The sequence below is a fragment of the Alligator mississippiensis genome, chromosome 4 (assembly GCF_030867095.1).
Source record: "Alligator mississippiensis isolate rAllMis1 chromosome 4, rAllMis1, whole genome shotgun sequence".
NCBI lineage: Eukaryota > Metazoa > Chordata > Crocodylia > Alligatoridae > Alligator > Alligator mississippiensis.
The window spans coordinates 108,059,038-108,080,302 of NC_081827.1; the positions used below are offsets into that span (position 1 = coordinate 108,059,038).

The 21,265-nt window shown below is 44.8% G+C and overlaps 1 protein-coding gene across 5 annotated transcripts in view; it reads right to left on the reverse strand.

Annotated features, from left to right (window-relative positions):
- The window catches only part of TBXAS1 (thromboxane A synthase 1), a 374,873-nt gene that overhangs the window by 103,280 nt on the left and 250,328 nt on the right, over nucleotides 1–21,265 (reverse strand). For all 5 annotated transcript variants that reach the window (XM_006275179.4, XM_019489677.2, XM_059726452.1 and 2 more), the window contains one exon: nucleotides 3,892–4,206. In XM_006275179.4, the coding sequence (XP_006275241.1) occupies nucleotides 3,892–4,206 (315 nt within the window). The remainder of the gene's footprint in view (nucleotides 1–3,891; nucleotides 4,207–21,265) is intronic.

Consider the following 21,265-nt stretch of genomic DNA (forward strand, 5'->3'; position numbering starts at 1 on the left):
GAATTCAGAACTATCAGATTGACTGATGTACTCTATTCCAGTGAATATAATATAATATAATATAATATAATATAATATAATATAATATAATATCACAAGAAAGAAATATCACCAAAAGCAAATCACTGGACCAAATACCAACTCTACAGGTCATGCTAGAGTTAGATGTGAAGCCCACTGTAGAAGAGCTAAGCAAGGCATTATCAAGTGGAAAAAATGGCACCCCAGTGGAAAGTCTCAAGTGTGTGAAAAAAAGCCTACTACCATATCTTCATCAGCTGCTACTCAGATGCTGGAAAGAGGGTGACAGGTACCCCAAGACACGTGTGATGCAAACATCATCACTTTGTATAAAAAGATAAGGGCAACTGCAAGAACTACAGAGGTGTCTCGCTACTAAGTATAGCAGAAAAAGCTTTTGCAAGGGTCTTCTTGGTCCATCTACAACAGCTGGCGAGTCATGTCTACCCTGCCTCTCAGTGTGGATTCAGGGCCTGAAAATCAACCACAGAAATTATATTTCCCTGCATCAATTTCAAGAAAAGTGCAGAGAGCAAAACCGACCATCGTACATTGCCTTCATGGATCTAATGAAAGCATATGACACCGTCAGCAGCATTGGTGATGCGCAGGGGGTGCACACGGGTGTACGTGCACCCTCTGAGGTTGGTGGTGCGCTCCCTGACAGAAGTGTCACCAATGCTGCTGGTGGCATCTGTGGGCAGTCCCCGATTGCTGCTGGCCGCTGCTGACAGCATCTGCGGGTGGTCGTCAACTGCCAGTCGGTGCTCACCCCCACCCCCACTACCACGGCTGCCTGAGGAAGCTCCTCACTCACTGCCACCACACCCCCACCACTGCCACTGCTGCCTGTGGGCAGTCACCATGCCCCACCCCGCCTGCGGGGACACATGTCGTTCGTGGGCAGCAGAGCAGACCTATCTTCAGTCCTAGAAAAGATAGGATGCCCACCAATCCTGTTAAATACGTTCCTTCCATGACAACATGAAAGCAACTGTTCAGTTTGATGGGTCCACTTTGGACAGCTGAGATGAAAAGCAGAGTGAAGCAGGGATATGCTCTTGCCTCTACAGTCTTTGGAATCTTTTTCTCGGTACTCCTAAACTGTGTGTTTAAAGACATGGAATGTGAACTGCATCTTCACACAAGATTGGTTGGAAACTCTTTAATCTGTCACAACTCAAGGCAAAGACTAAAGTTAGAAAGGTGCTGATCAGGGAGCTTCTAGTCACTGATGATGATGCCTTCATAGCCCACAACAAAAACCTGCTACAAGATCTCATGGATCGCCTTTCAAGAGTTTGTCAGGCATTTGCTCTCACTATCAGCATAAAGAAAACAGGGAGTTCCACAAGAACCATCAATCACCCTTAACAAGAATCAGCTAGATGTAGTTCAAAAGTTCAGCTACCTAGGTTCTACAGTGACCACGAACCTCTCATTGGATGAAGAACTTAATGTTCACATCGGAAAGGCTGCCACCACTTTCAGCAGACTAAGTAAAAGAGCATGGAACAACTCAAAGCTTACCATCAAGACCAAAATGCTAGTCTACAAAACTTACATACTCAGCACTCTCATGTATGGTGTGGAAACACGGACAACTTCTGCACATCAAGAGAAAAGGTTAAACAGCTCCTACCAGCACTGTTTATGCCACATACTCAACATTAAATGGTAAGATAAAGTTACCAACGAAGAGGTTCTTCAAAGGGCAAATTTACCAAGTGTGACAACCCTACTCAGAGAATACTGCACCGGCTAGGCCATCTGAGTAGATTGGAAGATGGACGTATACCCGAGGACAAGCTACACAGGGAATTATTGGCGGGAACAAGAACAACCAGATGCCCCAAATTTTGCTATAAAGATGCAGCATGCAAGCAAGATATGAAGGCATTTGGAATTGATCCTGGCTAACAGGAAACCTTGGCAAGTGATCAGAACAAGTGATGTCATCATCTCCACCAGGGCACTCAAATCTATGACAGGAATTGGCTACAACAGCTTGAAGAGAAAAGAGTCCGCAGGAAGCAAGCAGCTCCTGAACCACCCAGCCATTACACATACATTTGCAAGCACTGCCACAGATCGTGCAAATTTCAGATTGAACTATTCAGTTATATGAGATATTGCAAGCCATCTACAATCTGCAATTTCTAGTGTCTCTCACAGATGAAAGGATGCCATAAAAAAAAAGAATAATCAGCTGCAATCAAGAAAACTTGGACTTGATAGGCACATGAAATGAAGGAGATTTAAAATGCTTTGGTTTAAAGTGAATGAGTATTTGAAATGTTTAAGCCTGCACCTAAATTATGTTACTGATAAAATTTAAAGTATTGATGTTCAAACAGCACCTTCACAGGTCATTATTACGATGAATTCTATGTTCTTGCCGATGAAAATTCAAAGTAACTAATATCTGTCATAACATTTACCATCAAGCCAATTTTTTGTCAGTCTATAAAACTGCGCAATTCAAGTTGTCAAAGAGGGTCAAAGAGGGGAAAACTTGAATTGCGCAGTTTTACAGACTAGCAAAAAATTGGGAAAGGAAGGATCTCCACAGCACTTTTCAAATGTAGGGCTTTTATATGAAAAAAAATTCTGGAGTCAAATTTTCTACTGGTGAAAACTGGCTTTGTTTCATAGATCTCTTATCAATCCACACCAATTTACATCAGCTGAGAACCACTTGCTATCTTTTTCAGCTGCAAAAATTCATATTGTAAAGAGATACCATACCTTGCTTCACAGAAAATCATCCATAGACAAACTATAACATCAGCAAAGATGGACTGCTACTCTTTCAAAACCTCACTGTGCTCAACTCACAGCTAAAACTACAAAACACAGGCAATTTTCCGTTCAAAAATAGAGCTAATGACGTGAAAAAAACTCTGTTGATAAAGCAGTAAGGATGAATCTTAAAATAACAGGAACAAAATAAGGATATTCTGAAGCTAGTAGCTACTCCATTCTGTTATGTGCAGAACCTCACCCAAGACAAGGTTACTAAATGGTATTGCAGAGAGCTGCCCTGCTCAAGAAAGGTGCTTAGCACCTCACTGAAGAACCATGACTGAGAGAATATCACAGATCAATCTGGATCAAGCTTTGATCATTTCTTAGCAACGGACAAAACCCATGGAACAATGAATTTGCTAAATTGAGATGCCATCATGGCTGATGGAACCGTGGCCCAAGAGGAAAAGGAGAGGACAGATTCTGCCCAGCCTGACTCAAAGGTGGTCTGAGATCAGACTGGGGCAAGGCTGCTGTTTTCAAGGTTCTGTAACTCAAATGGTTTCAGGATAAACAGATAATGGGTAAATAATTTCCTTGCTAAGTCTGTGCTATATTCTTTCCAAGGTCTAAGCCTTGAGATGTGCAACACTAGAAATAATGACCAGATGCTACCTGGCCTCAGAAAGCTTTGAAATACATGCTACCTAGTGATTAGTTTGCAACAGACCAGTATCCATACTCTGTTAGACAAGATGGTGACATTTAATACTGTATGATCCGTTTTTTCTTGTTTAATGAGTAGCTTCATGTACCTAAAACAGGATGTATACTCTAGATGCTACAGTGCAAATTTATGTTCATGGTATATTAATAGAAAGTAGAATCATGGTCTAATGAAATATTATTGTTGGAACCTTAATCTCTGCACCCCTGACTCCATTTGATTTCAAAGGTGTAAACTTTTCAGTTTGGGTGAACACAACTTTGTGAATGTAACTTACCTTGCTAATGCTGGCAACAAAGAGTCTAGCTTCACCTTTGAAGGAGGGCATGCTAGTCTCGGTGCTCACCAGTTTCTCATGCTTCATATAAAAGTATGAAGCCACCAAATATACTCACATGTTTTTCAGAGAACTCATCCACCTCTTGCAGCAGCTTCTCCTGGCACTCTGGGTTGGTGGCTAATAGGTAGGTGGCAAAGGAGAGTGCACTGGTGGTGGTCTCATACCCAGCAATCAGGAAAAGGAAGGCTTGGCCTACTATCTCATCTTCAGTTAATGTCACCTGAAGCTTTGTAGGCAGAGCCTTATCACCACAAGGATCAGGGTCCTGAACTGAAGTATCAGCTTTGCTGACTAAGTCAAAATGTTCCAGTGCAACAGAGCTAGCTGAACTGCGGGCATCAAGCATCAACTGGAGGAAGTCTCTGCGTCTCTGTGAAACAGAAGATGAGGAAACACATTATGAATGACTAGAAGTAAAAGCTTTTCCACTTAGGGAGAGAACCATCCTGTGTTTATCCTGCCCACCCAGTTCTGCCGGCATGACCATCAAGCTTTCAAATGAAGAGACTTCTTGGCATTGCTCCTATTAAACTGCATAGAGCAGCTACTGCTGGTACTTCTCATCTCCCCTCCAGAAGACTGACTCTGCTGCTGACAAAACACTATCAGGCAAGTATTTTCAATACTAACTAGCAGTTATGTTGAATACAAAACAGGAGGGTGGGCGCTTCGTCCCTTCTAATGACAGCCATACCAGCATGAGCCAAACTGGCCCCTGAGTTAGCATGATGGAACCAGCACTCTGCCATTCCCCGCCTGCCTGCTCCACTTGGAGGAGTTCTAGTTTGCTGTGCCCCATCATTTAAGGCGCATTACGCTGCTGAATTTGCTACAGCAGCTGGAATTAATGCGCAATATGCCACCAAGGCGTGCAAACATCTTCACCATTAAAGTGGTGCAAAAGCGTTTAGGCCACTTTAAAGTGATGTGCACACACGCCTCTCATTTCGTCTACACATGGCTCAGGAAGCTTGAATGAAGGTTTAAAGGGGAGTTCTTAGTCCTAGTGTGTGTATGCAGATTAAGTCACGGTCTAAGGCTTAGGGTGAATCTACAGAGTTTTTGTAGTGATTTAACCATACTGGTTTAGAAACTGATATTGTTAAAATTGGTTTAAATTCCTTTTGCATGGCCACATTTACATTGGTATAAAAGCTTGCTTTATTTTGTCAAATTTACTAATAGGTACCTTCACGCTATATAGTTAAATTGTACAAAACCTGCAGCTATGACTTCATGCAAAATGCCAGTTGAACCATCCTTTCTTTATCAAAGCTATTTGTCCTAGTTTGTGAAATTAAAATTCCACATGAAACAGACCTATGGATAAGAGTAAGCTGACTCCAAACCAGTCTGGCAGCAAGCTTGGCAGGGCTTTTAAACCTAACCCAAAAAGCCTGGCGTGACGTTTGAGCCCAAGAAACTATTGTGTTGAACTTAAGCCATAAGGCCATGAGATTGATTTTCAATTCCTTAAATACCAATATAATGCATCATAGCTAAGAAGTTCTCCAGCTAAGAATGACTGCAGAACCAGACCATGACACATTATGGTTTGAAAAGAAAAAGCTGGGAATGAATGTTTTCAGGAGAACTGGGGCTGCATTTTTTTTTAATGGAAAATCTTTTGAATTATTTTCTTAGATTAGATGATACAGATAAAAGAAGAAAAGGGAAAGCCAGAGAAACAACGGGCAAATGAGATAAGGGTAAGGAAGGAGTCATTAGTTATACATGTCAAAGGGCTTAATCAGATAACATTTCCACATGACATGGGAATGGGGAGTGGCAAGACACAAAATAAGATACACAGTGTCAAGAACTCTGGTTTTATTGTGAACAAACCGTTTTGAGCCAACTACAAACAGAGAAAAAAGGGAGTATTTGAATCGGACAAGGGATTACTTACAATGGTGCCTCTGGTTTCTACTCGGAGTCTGGGTGTGCGAAACAGGGCGTACTCAATTTGGATTTAGATTTGCCCTGAATCAGGGACAGTGATTCGATTTGTTGATTCGGATCACTGTCCCAATTCAATTCAGCCGAATCCCAATCTAAAGATTCAATGCTGATTCAGAGAATCACTGATTCAGCCACAGACACAGTTTTAAATGTTTTTTCTGCATACCTCGAGGTACAAGGTGCGGCTTGTGAATGCTGTAATGGTGGGGCAGATGAAGCTTCCCACAGGAGTTTGGGGGGAGGGGACCCCCCATGTGCTCGGCGGCAAACCTGGAAGCGGACCGGAACTACTTCTGGTCCACTTCTGGGTCCATTGCTGAGCATGTTGGGTGCCTCCCCCCCCCGGTTCAGTGATCAACCACAGGGGGACCCCGGGTGCCCCTCCAGACCCAGGAGGCACTAGTCACCGAACTGGGAGGAGGCACGGGGGGGCCCCCCGCGTGCTCCCCGGTGGACCCAGAAGTGGACTGGAAGTGCTTCTGGTCCACTTCCAGTTCTGCTGCCGAGTGTGCTGGAGAACCCCCTGCACTTCTGTGGGACACTCCATGCACCCCAGCATCGCAGCATTCACAAGCCCCTGCTACCTACAGGTATGTAGAAAAAATATTTAAAGCTGTGTCTATGTCCGAATTGTTGAATCTTTCTGAATTTCTCTGAATTGATTTGGAGGGTTCTGATTCGATTCAGAGAGATTAAAGGGCCTCCTGATTCGAATCAGGCCAAATCTATGCTGAATCAAATCAGTGACCGAAGCTTCACACAGCCCTATTGGGAGTCTCCCATCACCAAATCTGGGCTTAATTGTCTGTTACTCTGGGGCACCTGAAATTAAGAGGATCAGGGGAGTGTCATGTACAAATAATTGTACATTAAAGGACTGCATGAACTGCCCCAGTTGATGCATATCACTCCATGGCTCAAATGCATGGATTTTCCAGGGTAATAAAATATGCAAAGCTGCATTACTGCACATTATCCTCACAGAAGTGTCTTCTATCCCTTACAATACTGTGCATTACCTAGCTTTAGGGAAATTTTCTGCAATCAAAATGGAAGTTCTTCTAGGTAGTTTCATAGTTTCTAGGGTCACGAGGGACCTGAACAGATCTCCAAGTCCGACTCCCTGCCCTGGGCAGAAATGATTGCTGGGATCATAATACCCCAGCCAGATATCTATCTAACCTCCTCTTGAAGACCCCCAAGGTAGGGGAGAGCACCACCTCCCTTGGGAGCCCATTCCAGAGCCTGGCAGCCCTAACCGTAAAGTAATGCCTCCTGATATCAAGCCTGAACCTGCTCTCAATCAATTTGTGGACGTTACTCCTTGTTATCCCAGGTGGCGCCCAGGGGAACAGAGCCTCACCTATTTTCCGCTGGCAAGTTTACAGACAGCAACCAGATCCCCTCTCAGTCTTCTTTTGTGGAGGCTAAATAGATTCAGGCCCTTTAGTCTTTGTAGGTCCTGGCCTGCTGCCCCCTGACCATGCAAGTGGCCCTCCTCTGGACCCTCTCAAGGTTAGCCACATCCCTCTTGAAGTGCAGCTTCCAGAACTGGATGCAGTTCTCCAACTGCGGCCTGACCAGCACCACACAGAGGGGAAGGATCACCTCCCTGGAACTGCTTGTGATGCATCTGTAGATGCACAACAAGGTGTGGTTAGCCTTACTGACCGCTTCCTTGAATTGGTGACTCATGTCTATCCTGGAGTCAACAATGACTCCAAGATCCCTTTCAGCCAATGTGTTGTTGAGAAGGGTGTTCCCCATCTTATAGGTGTGTTGCAGGTTCCCTCTCCCTAGACACAACTTGTGCTTGTCTGCGTTGAATTCCATTCTATTCTCACCTGCCCACCTCTGTAACCTGTCTACATCTAATTGGATTTTGTCCCTCCCTTCCAGTGTGCCCACTTCTCTCCACATCTTTGTGTCACCAGCGAATTTGGACAGCGTGCTTTCCACACCCAGCTCCAAGTCACTGATAAAGATGTTGAATAGCACAGGCCCAAGGACAGAGCCCTGGGGAACTCCACTGCCCAAAACCCCTTCAGGTCGAAAACAACCCATCCGCCACCACTCTCTGGGTGTGACCATTGACCCAATTTGCCACCCATCTGACTGTGTAGGCATCAATGCTGCAGTCGCCTAGTTTTTTTATGATAGCAGTATGAGAAACAGTGTCAAAGGCCTTCTTGAAATCCAGGTAGATGACATCCACCTTAACGCCCACATCCAAGGACTTTGTGACCTAGTCGTAAAAGGAAACAAGGTTAAGTCATGTAGGATCTGTCCGCAATAAACCCATGTTGGTTGCCCCTGAGCATTACCTCCCATGCTGGGCCCCCGCTGATGTGTTCCTTGATAATTTTCTCAAAGGTCTTCCCAAGGACCAAGCTGAGACTAACCGGCCTATAGTTACCCGGGTCCTCCTTTCTCCCCTTCTTGTAAATGTGGACCACACTGGCCCTTTTCCAGTCCTCTGGGACCTGGCCTGAGCACCACGAGCGCTCATACAGCCATATACCAGCAGGTACACCAGCAGATGATTCCATTTCCAATAAAAATGGAAGTTCTGCTTGGTGTACGCTCCTCATACACAAAGCAATTCAAAGTTGTGACTGCACTGTTAACGTTACTATGCTCAGGGGTGATATGACACCTTCTTTCACTGCTGTCCCTTTGAAGTGGAACAACACTGCATGCACTCTAACTCCCTTTCTGTGGCTAAAGATTGCATTTAACAACATGCCCAGGAAGGATTTCATTCACATGCAGATTTAAGATTCCTAGAGTAAATGTATATATTGTGCAATAAAAAGTGTTCAGTTCTTAGGCCTTCTCTATGCCTGAATGTTTTTCTGGTGTAACTTTTTTGATTAGGGATATGATATATTTCTCCATTCAGTTCTATTGATAAAAGCCCTTGCATGAATGCAGTTTTAACAGCATACAGTTCATTTACACTGATACAATTATTCCTTTCCTCTAAGGCAGTGGTTTTTAACCTTTTTTAGTCCCAAGGCATTCCACAGAAAATGCCAGCTCTTAGTTTTCACTCATTTCTTGACTACAGAAAAATAATAGAGGAACTCTCCTGTTGCAAAGAATGCAGAAAGACTCAGAAACTCTACATTTATCTTGTGCACACCTAATGGTGCAGCATTGTGTGACATCCTGTGGCACCCTTGAAAGGATTCCAAGGCACCCCAGGATGCCGCAGCACCCAGGTTGACAATCACTCCTCTAAAGGAATATATATATGAGTACAGATTATCAGTATACCATTATATCAATATAACTACACTTACATTAGGGTGGGGGATTGTACTGCTGTAACTATACTAGTTAAAGTGGTATAACCCTTTAAGTGCACACAAGCCCTAAGGCTGCCTATACATGTGCTCGTTCGCATTCTAATTAAAACACTCCAGCATTGTTTCACCATCATGTACATTAAGCCCTTGGACGTTTCAAAATGGCTGTGGGGTTTTAGCTAAACCTCATCAAATAAACTTTAGCTAAAGCATCCCACTGCCATTTTGAAATGTACAGGGGCTTAATACATGTGATGGTGAGCTGTTTTAATTAGAGCAGCTTTCTAGGAACCACTCTAATTAAATGCTCCCCCCTCTGCTTTCACTGCCACCTCCAAGCACGTGTATAGGCAGCCTTTAGTTTCTATTACAGGTACTCCTCACTTAACGTTGTCCCAGTTAACATTGTTTCATTATTAAAAAGCTGATCGATTAGGGAACATACTCATTTAAAGTTGCACAATATCCTGTTTTAACATTGTTTGGCCGCTGCCTGCTAGTGAGACAGGCAGTGAGACCGGGGGCGTCATATGCATGTATGTATATGCACGTGGCCCCAGGCAGCCTGCAGAGCAGCTCCAGCAGGAAAGCAGAGGGGTGGAGGGAGGGAAGGGGGATTGAGGCCTCTGTAGGGAGGGAGCTGGGCAGGGCTGGGGCTACTGCCCAGTCGAGCAGTGCTTGGGGCCCAGGGCTGCAATGTGTGGCTGCAGGGCCCCAGCAGGGAGCAGGATGGGGCTATGGGTGGCTCATCCAGGGGAGAGGGAGTGGGAGGGCCAGCTCCCTGCTGCCATGTGCATTCCCGGGGGGGCAGGGGGGACCCGTGCCCCCCAGATCTGTACCTGGGGCAGGCATAGGCTGCAGGCTTCTGCCCTGCTTCATTCCTCTGGGGCCTCCGCAGCCCTGCAGGCATGACCTGGCATGGCTGGGACAGCAGGCTTGCAGGGGCATCTCCTCACTGTTGCTTGCCCCTCCTCCCACCGGCTGCCCTGGCAACATGCCTCCTGCACCTGTTGCTGCTTTGAGGGGCACAGCCCTGTGCCACTGCCCTCACTGCAGCCCCATGTGCAGGAGGCACATTGCCAGGGCAGGGCGGAGCGAGCAGCAGTGAGATCCCTGCATGGCCCCACTATCCCTAGCCACGAGAGGTCGGGCCCACCATGCTGCAGAGGACTTGGGGGAGCAAAGCAGGGCAGAGCTGGCAGTGGCTAGCAGCTTCTCAGTGTGGGCTGCTCCCTGCCACCCTGCTTTGCTCCCCTGCGGCCTCTGCAGCCCGGCAGGCATGACCTGGCATGGCAAGCAGCAGCAGAGCTGTACGGGGATCTCCTCGCCACTCTTTGCCCCGCACTGCCCTGGTGATGCGCCTCCTGCACGTGGGGCTGCAGTCAGGGCAGCAGCATGGGGTGCACCCCTCAAGGCATCGGCAGGCACAGGAGGCACATCATCAGGGCAGGGTGGGGGGGTAGGAGCAGCAAGGAGATCCTTACATAGCCCCACTGTCCCCAGCTGTGCTGGGTCATGCCCGCAGGGCTGCGGAGACCCCAGGGGACCGAAGTAGGGTGGGAGCTTGAGCCCACATCCTGTGCCTCCACCTGCACCTGCCCTGGGTACAGATCTGGGGGGCGCGGGTCTCCCCTGCCCCCTGGGAGTGGACACGGCATCCAGGGAATATCCAAGGGTCCAAAAAATGGAGCAGCACTTGCATAGGCAGCATGCCCTTGCAGCACGGAGAACACTGGACTATGCAGTATGTGGCGCTGCAAACCTGTTTGCGGTGCCACATACCACACGGCTGTACTTGTCTGGACGCACCCCCTGGATTCAAGTCATAAAATCAGAGCTTAGAAACAAATATTTAACTTATGAATAGTATGCAGGTTGTCACCTAATGAACAACGATTACAGAAAGCTATATTTATTTGCACAAACTACTGGAATAACTGTGAAGAATGAATAAAATTAGGAAATCATAACCTGTTCACTCATCATTCATAAATACCACAAAGGGCTACATGTTAACAAATCCTCTACTCTGATTACTTTATCCTACTCCTCTTTGCATTTCTGTTCAGAATCCAGCATTGAAATCATCTGCTAAGCAAATGAAAAGATTCCTATCTGGCAGGTTCACTACTACCCTTCATAATGAAACCTTTTTTTTCGTACCACCAAAACAGTCAACTCATCCTGTACCCAAAAATATAGAATGACGACTGGGAAGAATGTTGGTATAAAATCAGTTTATCTAGCGCAGGAAATGAGGTGACAATGTTAACTATATTGGGAAAAAAGCAAGTTTTTTTGGTTTGACAAAATACCTAATGTTGACAGTATCACAACATGAAAACATTTTTGGGGCTTCAAATTTGGCTGCAGGCTTAATTTGTCTATTGGGAATGTTTTTCACAAGAAAAAGAAAACCATAGAGTAGCTTTTATATTATATTCACTCTGGCTAACTATACTGTAACTGAATTAGACACAGCTGCAGTTCCCGCAGCAAAAGACTGACGTGTCAGTGAGACAGACTTTTGTTTTTATTTTTTCAAACGAAGTAGCTATCATTAAACCAATGGAAGTTGAAGGGATAGTTACTGGGTGAAAGACTATAATTTGCCTGTGGTTTGGTAGTGGGTAAATGTCCAACTTAGTAGGTGATGTAGTTGTCCCTTTGAAATATAAATTAGGACAAGGCCTGCTTTCTGCCTCGTTGAGACAGACACCTTGCGATATTCTGCTTGACACCACCGTTATGGGCCATATCATTCTTCTCATTAGTCTCCTTAAACATCACCTGGCCATGCAGAGAAATTCTGCACAGAATGACCATGCTTTGTGCTACACACTGGAAGAAAAGACATGCTGTGCTGAAATAGGTAAATCCGGCAGTATGCGTCAGCCCTACTTAAACCCTTACTTTCAAGCTTCACAACTGTCAAAAGAATAGAGAACTATGTAACTCATGCTTATGATGCATCATAATTCTTCTCTCAACAACCCAGGGTCTAAAAGAGGGTTTCAAAATGATTCTGTCTTGAACTGGGAACTGGGTTTTTACATCCCTTGTAAGTGAAACATATGGGATGACCTATTCACAAATGAATTCCTACTTCAGGAACCCAAGTAGACCTCTTGGGTTTAACAGGGAGATAGAGCCATGTGACCTTACTGGAAGATAAAGCAAGACACACATAGACAGCCTTTGGAATCTTTGTTCTAAATTAAATGATTTCATGTGATTTCTATAATGTGTGCTTAAATTTTGCACTAAGTGAATCAGTCTAGGTTTGGAGGTTGAATGACCCCCCTCAAAAAAAACCCCAAACAACCCCAACAAACTTCTCTGAGATATTGTTTCACACTCATACAGACTTCTTCATATTACTTTTTATTCCACTTACATTTTGAATGTTAATTTTTGCAATGGCAAGGCCCTCAGGTGGATTTGAGGTCTGATCCTTGGTTGACAACAATCTGGGCAGCCCCACCAATGCCAATAAAGCAGCTGAGGGTTTAGCCATTTAGCCTTTTTTCCCCCCTTTTAATGACAACTTTACTTGGGGGCACATAATACATTAGCCCCAAGGAAAGTATCACTTTGCAAAACTGTCATGAGATGGTCGTATCCAAACTCGGCTTAAAACCACCAGGTTTTACTTGGGTGCTCTTCAAAACCAAAATTTAGCACTCCTCCCACCCCCCCCTCCATATTTCAGAGATTCTCTTTCTCCTTCTGTTTTAACTCAGACTTTAGAATTAATTGGCATGTTTGATTTGATAACCCTAGCTTTTTGCATATCTGTGAGTTGAGGACACAGAGATCTCAGCAGAGGGCTCTCAACTCTGGAATTCATTCCCCCCCTCAATCCAACTGAACCAGAGTCTGTTGAACCTCAGGGCACATTGCAGAGGCTATCTTTTAAATAAATATATATATATATTTATATTAATTAATTGTTTGAGGGTGGTTTGGAAGCTACTTTGTTTGCATTTGCTAATATCAGCTGGATGAATCACTGCAGGATTTTTTTCATTGTAAATGAGCTGAGTGTTTGATCAGTGGCAGATCTCATTTTATGAAAAAATAAAACACATCGTTCATAACGTTTTTTAACCAAAGGGAACATTTTAGTAACCCTGGTTTGAATCTCCACCCCAGGGCAGTTTTGTGTTATTTTGGACTTGGCTTAGTCATTTCACATCTCTGTAAAAACATAAGATTAGTCAAATGATCTAGCTCTAGGAATATCAAAATGATGGCATTCATCATAACACGAGAGTAATCAAACTGATCACAGATGATGCTGTTTCTGGTGGGAGAATCCAAACTGATGCCCTTTCCCCTCCTTCCCCAGAAGGACTAGAATCATAACTACAGTCATGTAGGGATTGTTTCATTAACTTAATGTCACAGCCATGGGAATCATTGGAAAGACCCACTACTGAGAAGGAATGTCTATAACATTGTTGGAATTACCTGGAGGATGCGTGAGATTAGACAGGACTTCGAGAATTCCTATGTGAATGATGAGTATTTTTATAAATGAACCAATCAAGAATTAAGCTGATGCCAGGTAAAATGGTATATTATTGGCTGGATTCACCCCACACCAGCACCTGGGAAGAGGAGGGATGTTTTAGTCATTAAAGTATTAACCTTATTTGTAGCCAGGAATCCAGAGTTCTGTTTCCATTTCTACTTTTGGAAGTACAAATAGCTTCCAGTTTCCTCACCTGTAAAACACAGTATACAACATGCAGCTGCCTCACAAGGAACTTACCTATAATTTACAAACAAACCTTAAGAATCCAGGATTGAAGCCATTTTATGCAGATTTTAAAAGGTTGAATGTGACACACACACACACACACACACACTCACACACACAGAGTAAATGTCTTAATCTGTCTGCCTGTCTGTCCATAACGCTTGACTTGCGCTCTGACTGGCTGACAAACAGCCTTGTTCCCTGCAGGTGGCAACAATGGATGGGGGGGGGAGGTGGCCAACGCCACCGGAGCAGCCACTGGCAGGGCCCAATGTGGGACAAAGCAGCGGTGGTGGGGGGAAGAGTGGGCCTGATGCGGGTGGGGGGAGGAGCAGGTGCGCTGCAGTGGCGACGATGGGGGGGGGTGGGGGAGGGGAGGAGTGGGCCTGGGCCTGACATGGGGAGGGAGGAGCTGGCCTGCTGCAGCAGTGGGGGGGGGGGGGGGGAACAGCAGGCCCAGCCCAATGTGGCAGCAGGTGGGGGATGTGAAGGTGGGGGATGTGAAGGAGTAAGCCTCCTCCCCGCTTGGGCCCAGGTATACTCCTCCACTCTGCCTCCCATGTTGGCTTCGAGCCCGCTCCTCCCATCCACCTGCCAAGTTGGCCCGGGCCCAATCCTCCCCCCCCCCCCACCATCTGTTGCAGCAGCCCAGCTTCTCCCCACCCTTAGGCCCAGTCCTCCCCTGCATCAAGCCCGGGGCAACTCCTTTCCTACCCCCACCGCTGTGGCAGGAAAGGGGGAGCGGGCCAAGACCCCAAGCAGCAGGAGGGAAGGTGGGAGTCGGCCCAGACGGAGGGGGCACAGGGCTCCATCCCTTCACACTACCCCCCATCATTCTTGATGGGCAATTGGCATACACACACACACACACACACACACACACACACTATATATATGAGAGAGAGAGCGATTCAGCGGAGATTTGGCCCTATTTGCCAGCCAAATCTCCAAATCAGAATTAAATCAGGAGGCCCTTTAATCTCTCCCAATCAAATCAGAATCCTCCAAATCGATTCAGAGATTTAATGATTCAGACATAGACACAGCTTTAAATTTTTGTCTACATACCTCAGGGTACCAGGCAGCTCATGAATGCTGTAAGGGTGGGGTAGATGCAGTGTTTCATGTGAGCGTGGGGAGGTCCCCAGCACGCTTGGCAGCAGACCCGGAAGTGGACCAGAAGCACTTCCAGTCCACTTCCGGGTCTGCTGCAGAGCACGCAGGGGACCCCCCACCCCCCCCAACTCAGCGACTTGTGCCTCCTGGGTCTGGGGGGCACCCAGGTTCCCCACGGCCAATCGCTGAGCTGGGGAGGTGCAGGGGGGGTCCCCCATGCGCTCGGTGGCAGACCCAGAAGTGCACCAGCAGTACTTCTGGTCCACTTCCAGGTCCGCCACCGAGCACGTGGGGGGACCCCCCACACTCTTGAGGGACGCTTCATCTGCCCCACCATCTCAGCTTTCATGAGCCACGCCTGGGACCTCAAGGTATGTACAAAAAACATTTAAAGCTGCGTCTATGGCCAAATCAATGATTCTCCAAATCAGCATCGAATCTTCAGATTCAATTCAGCCAAATCTGAAGATCTGATGCTGATTTGGAGAAGCAGCAATTCAGCTGAATCAAATCAGGACAATGATCCGAATCAACCAATTGAATCATTGTCCCCTGATTCGGGCTGATTCCAAATCGGATAGATAGATAGATAGATAGATAGATAGATAGATAGATAGATAGATAGATAGATAGATAGATAGATAGATAGATAGATAGATAGATATTGGGGGGGGTCATTTCCATGCAGAAATAAGAGACAGAGGATTGGTAAGCAGCTGACAGAGGGGTGCTTCCACTCTTTTCTTTCTGAATAACTTTGGAGATACTTTGTCATACAAATACACCCCGCATTATAGAAGTCTACGGTTGAATTGGGGGGTGGGGGGGGGAGGATGGGGTATCACTACACACTCAAATTCCACTCTTTAGGTCTACAACCCCAGAATTTCTCACTTGGTGGATGAACCAGAAAATCTGAAAATTTTATTTTGCTGTTCTTACGTCAAGAGCAGGGGTTAGTATACCAGGGTGCCAAGCACCAGCCTACTTTGACCCAGGGCACAAGAGTCAGCTGTAAGAGCTGGTCAGAATCTACAAATAAAATAGTGCAATATGCAAGATCTTCCACACAACTTAGGGATGAAAAAGAATTCAGATACCAAGCTGAATTGTTAATGAATGAATGAACGAAGAATATGCAGAGAGCTATTTCTAGCTGATACTAGTTTAACACAAGTCGTTATGGTGCTTTCAGAAGGAAACTCTGTTTTTATCTTAATTTGCAGAGATACTGCTTAAGAACCACGAAGGTTTTAGTTACAGACTTGGTTGAGGCAAATTGGTAGAAGGAAGAGACACTATAATTATAGCTATTGAATGTATTCACTCATGCGCCATTTTTTTCAAAGTAGCTATTCTTGTCTTTTAAAGTGCAACTTTAAGTTTTAATTTTGGGCCTTGGGGACATTTCATTTTTCTTTTAAAAAAAAACAACAACATTCTTTCGGGTTCCCTCCCTTAAATTCATGATACACATTTATGACCATAATTCACTTAAGGAAGCTTATCTTTTTCTGGGAGTAATCAAGTGCTCATACTTGCTGTACAGGCAATTCCAAGAACAGCTTAGCCTGCAGTTTGTGGTACTTGGTATTAACAGGAGTGCCCACAGAAGCACCTTGCAATTCAGAATGAAACAGACAAGGGAGATGACAAAAAACAATATTACACTGCAGAACTCCTTGTGAATGAATTTGCTAAACAAAGCAGTTAACAGATGCCTAATACTCCTGCAAAACCCCTCTCTACAGATGCAGAAAAATATTTACTTATTATAAAAATATTTTACAGGGTTTTAACACATTTACTGACAACTAAACACACTGGGAAGAGGTAGAAATGGCTCTTAAAGAGGCGATACTATCTCTTAGCTTTTGTGTAAAACAGCCACTTTGACTATACCTTGATAAGTACATGAATATTGTGGACCAGACTGCATCGTACATTCCTATACATTGTAATAATGTTTACATAAGGGGCAGTAGGGAGGGCTCTGATGTGAATAGCAAGCTCTTTGGTCTTCCAGATTCAAGTTAATTCACAGTCCCCCAGTATCCCAGGATGCTCTGCATCTCCCTGGCAAACCCTCCCTCACAGGGTCTGTGGGGGGGGGGGAAGGGGGGGTAACTTTGGCCCAAGCAGTCTGTCAAGCCAAGCAGGGAGGGATGCTCTAGTGCCCCCTGGCTTCTGACCTGTGAAACTGAAAGCATGTAGCTACATTTCTGGAATCAAAAGTGAATGTGTGCTCACTTGCTTATCAGCTCAAGCTATGCAGCTAAGACCAACCTGTGAAGATTGAATCGGTTCAGCCTTGGGCTTTTTGACTGCACTTAGCCCAGAAAACCAAGAGAGTGACAGTAACCTGAGCTGTTTATGATGGCAGCAAATCCACAAAAAGGGATTCAATAACATCTTTACTTTGGGGTCTTTTTAAATACAGGGCAGAATAGAATAGATTGAATGGCCAAGAAGATATGGAGCCACTCATACCTGGACCACTGGATGAAACCCAGCATAATGGCAACTGATCACCATCAACTTTCTGACAGCTCTCTCATGCTTCATCAGTACCAGTCTTATTCCAAGGCAGGTTGGCACCTTAAAGACTAACTAGTTCAGAGAGGCATAATCTTTCATTGGCAATGCCCTACTTTGTCAGATACTATAAATCAATGATGCTCAGTTTTGGCCCCAAGGGCCAGAAGAATGGAGAGAGGCCAACCCATAGACTGGATGACTCCCTATGCTGCCACTGTGTGCTGGGTTTGGGCCCTGGAGTCCCCCACCACCTCCACCCAATCCCTGTGCACCAGGATTGGGCTCCAATACCCTGCCCTGCCTCTATCTGCTGGGATCAAGCCTCCATGCACCAGAATTAGGCCCTTGCACTGCCCTGTGCACCTGATCTAGCATGCAGGGCCATGGCCCATGAGACTCCCTGCAGATCTGTAGGGAGCCCCATGGGCTTGCTGACAAGGTGCTGGGGGTTGAACACCTCTGCTATAAATGAACGAAGACCTCTTTGAAGCAGGAACTAAATCTTTGTTCTGTATTTGTACAGCACCTAGCACCAGGGGGGCTTGGTCCACAGCACTGGCCCCTGAGCACTACCATAATACAAATAATAAATGAAACAGTAATAGTAATAACTTTGGAGAAGGCTTGAAATGCTGCTCCCTCTCTGAGAATGGAAAATGCTATGACCCTACCAATACCTGAGAGCTCCAGAATGAGTAGGTATTACATTGCAGTAGTATAGCGGGAATATAAGAGATGTATTTAGCACATAACCTATCTTACTCTGTAGTTTATTTTGCCTCCTAATATGCCACTTGTCATTCATCCTCCATGCCCCCTTTTTCTCACAACACTGTGTGCACACAGAAAGGGCAGAGAGTGGTGTTGATATCTACCTGATCAGCAACTGACTCCAGTCACTGAACATATAGCTAAAGATTTGGACTGCTGTTGCAAGAGTGCTAGGTCCAATTTTTTTCCTACCTCAGCTTTAACAGTATTAGCTCAGATTTAATACATAGTTAATAACCAGCACAGTACACAGTAATGGCCTAACATTCAGCAAGACCCCCAGGACTGTAACTGTTATTTCGTACTGCTTTTCAGCATCCCAGAGTTACTTTTATTCTTCATGCCTTCTAAGCAGCTCCTACAAATGCCTGAATCTCTTTCTATACTTCCCCTTATGCTACACATGTTCTCCCTAAATCTGGTGCTTTGTGGTGCCATCAGGATGCTTACGTGCTATGCTGAATTACCAAGTGATTTTATTTTTTGACACCCTGCTCCTTGTTCTGCTTGATACCTCTTCTCAGGGCCTGGACATATTCTATTTTGATGTCACTGCAACTTACATCTGTTTTGTACACCAGGATCAAGAATGGACAGATATGTGGTTATCCCAAGGTAGCTGCATGCAGTGCTACAACTGCAGGTGTGTGGGGGGGGGGGGGTAGCAAAGGGGGGATGCAGATATTACCTTGAGTCAACAGCTACCCTAGGAAAAGCTGTAGGCATAACAGGTACATTAACATAAAACTTACACCAATGAAGTCTTACCCCTGATTTTTCCCAAGGTAACACTACACTATATGCTAGTAAGGCCCCTCACTGACATTATACTTAAGACATGATTAACCAAATAAACATTTCTTAAGCAGTAACCTGGACATATGTTCAGGTAATTAATGGTACTATAAAACAGGGAACAGGCCACAAAGTTACTATACAAAATATATGTAATAACTTTGTGGCTGGTTCCTATCACACCTTAAACTGAACATATGGCCAGGCCAATCAGTTGACTGGTGCTCCTAGGGCTCCGATTTTCTCCCACGGCAGACTGATGCTCCAAGCTGGGTGTACCAGGGACACACTTGCATCTTGCAGGTACATGATCCTGGACTCCCCCTGCATTGCCAGTAGGGTGCAATTGGGATCTGATCCCTGATCCTACAATCACACCTCACACCATGCATGTGTAGCATAGCAGAAGGCGTGACTGTTGGGATCGTAGATCAGATCCCATCACGCCTTCAACCAGGGGTCCTAGTTACATGGGTATAAGGATGTATACCACATGCCTTCTTTTTACAAGTTATAGGTGCTGATTATACCACTGTAAACATGTCAGGGGTTTGTGTCACATATTTAAACTGTACACACTTAGAGGCCAGAAATATGTCATTACTCAGCTTTGTGAGGACCTGGATCATTTTGGGCTGCTCAAAAATATCATTAACCATTACTAAAATTAATGAGAGCTGTTGGTTATATTGACATTTATTAATAATAAATGGAATGGTTATAATACTTGTTATGATAATTGCTCCCATATATTAATAATAAATAATGCAAACAGTGTTTATTATTAAAATAGCTTGCTTGAACAACCTGTCTTCTCTGCTGGTGTTCAGTCATGCTACTAGGCAAACGAGGCATGAATATGCCTTAGTCCCATGTAAAGACCTTTTTTCAGGTCTCTGGTTTACAGTAAACTGCGACTAGTTACAGATATATGAATAGCCTGTTAGCGTATATGTACATAAATATGCACAGAGGGCAGATGATTTTGTCCAGATTGGAGAGGTGGGTAAAACTGAAGTTAGACTGAACACACACCGGGCAACTGTGTTATCTGCAGTTGCATGAATGTTCAGTTCAGTTATGGATTTTATCCAATAGATGGCTCCTTCGTCGTAGCAGAAAGTATTCTTCCTTTTCTCTTTTGCATTAGAGAGTTTCAGTCCGACTTTCTACTATTTACATATCCACTGTCTTGCAAACACAGGCATTTTGGTCACAGTGATAAACGCACACAAAAAATGTGCATGTGCGTGTACATGGGCATGTAAGAGGGAAAGAAAGAGAAAACATTAGAGAACATTGTGCATCTTCTTATGCCTCTTCCCCCAAAATACAAGTATGAATGAAAAATGGCTGTTTGATATTTTTATTGTGTGGAATGCTGTCTAAATCAAGTGTAGACAACAACAAAACAGCAGAAATGCACCAACACTTGGGTTAAAGCATAGTAGAATACAAACTGTCAATGTCCTAAACACTGCCACACTGCTTGCAGAGATCCTGACCCATACAACTGACTTAAAGCCAATGTTCATTGACATACTAACTAAAGACTCTTTAAAAAAAATCATGCATGTAACCTAATTACTGACTTACTGCACTAGGAGAGATCTGCATAACAGGTATACAGAATACATGATATGCAGATTAAACAACCTTATGAATAATACTGATTGATGAAGTGGGCACTCTGAGTAGCTTTTGCTATGCAACAACTTTTATTTTCAGGGAGAGGAGAGGAGAGGAGACGAGAGGAGAGGAAAGGAGAGGAGAGGAGGGGGTGGGATGAGACAAGACAACAACAAATCTGAGAAATAATAATTGTAGAAACACAACATGTAGTTGTCCAGTTCACAACCCTTTTTTTTCATTTGGCAGGTATCAAGCCAAAACCTTGTTCCCACTCAGCAGTATGGAGAGGGACAGGTGGTCAAAACAACCCTCCTGATGCCTGTGGTTGCAACCCTCCAGGGGATCATGACCCCTAGATTGTGACCCCACGAACAGGCAAAAAAAACCATATTTAATCCAAACTTCATAAGAGGACTATAACTATATCAGGACTATAACTACTTAAACTCCACCTCATTACTCCAATGAGACGTTACTGCATCCAGTGGATCTGTAAGCCCAAAATATCCTTCTGCGACATCTAAAGTTCTCGGAAATTG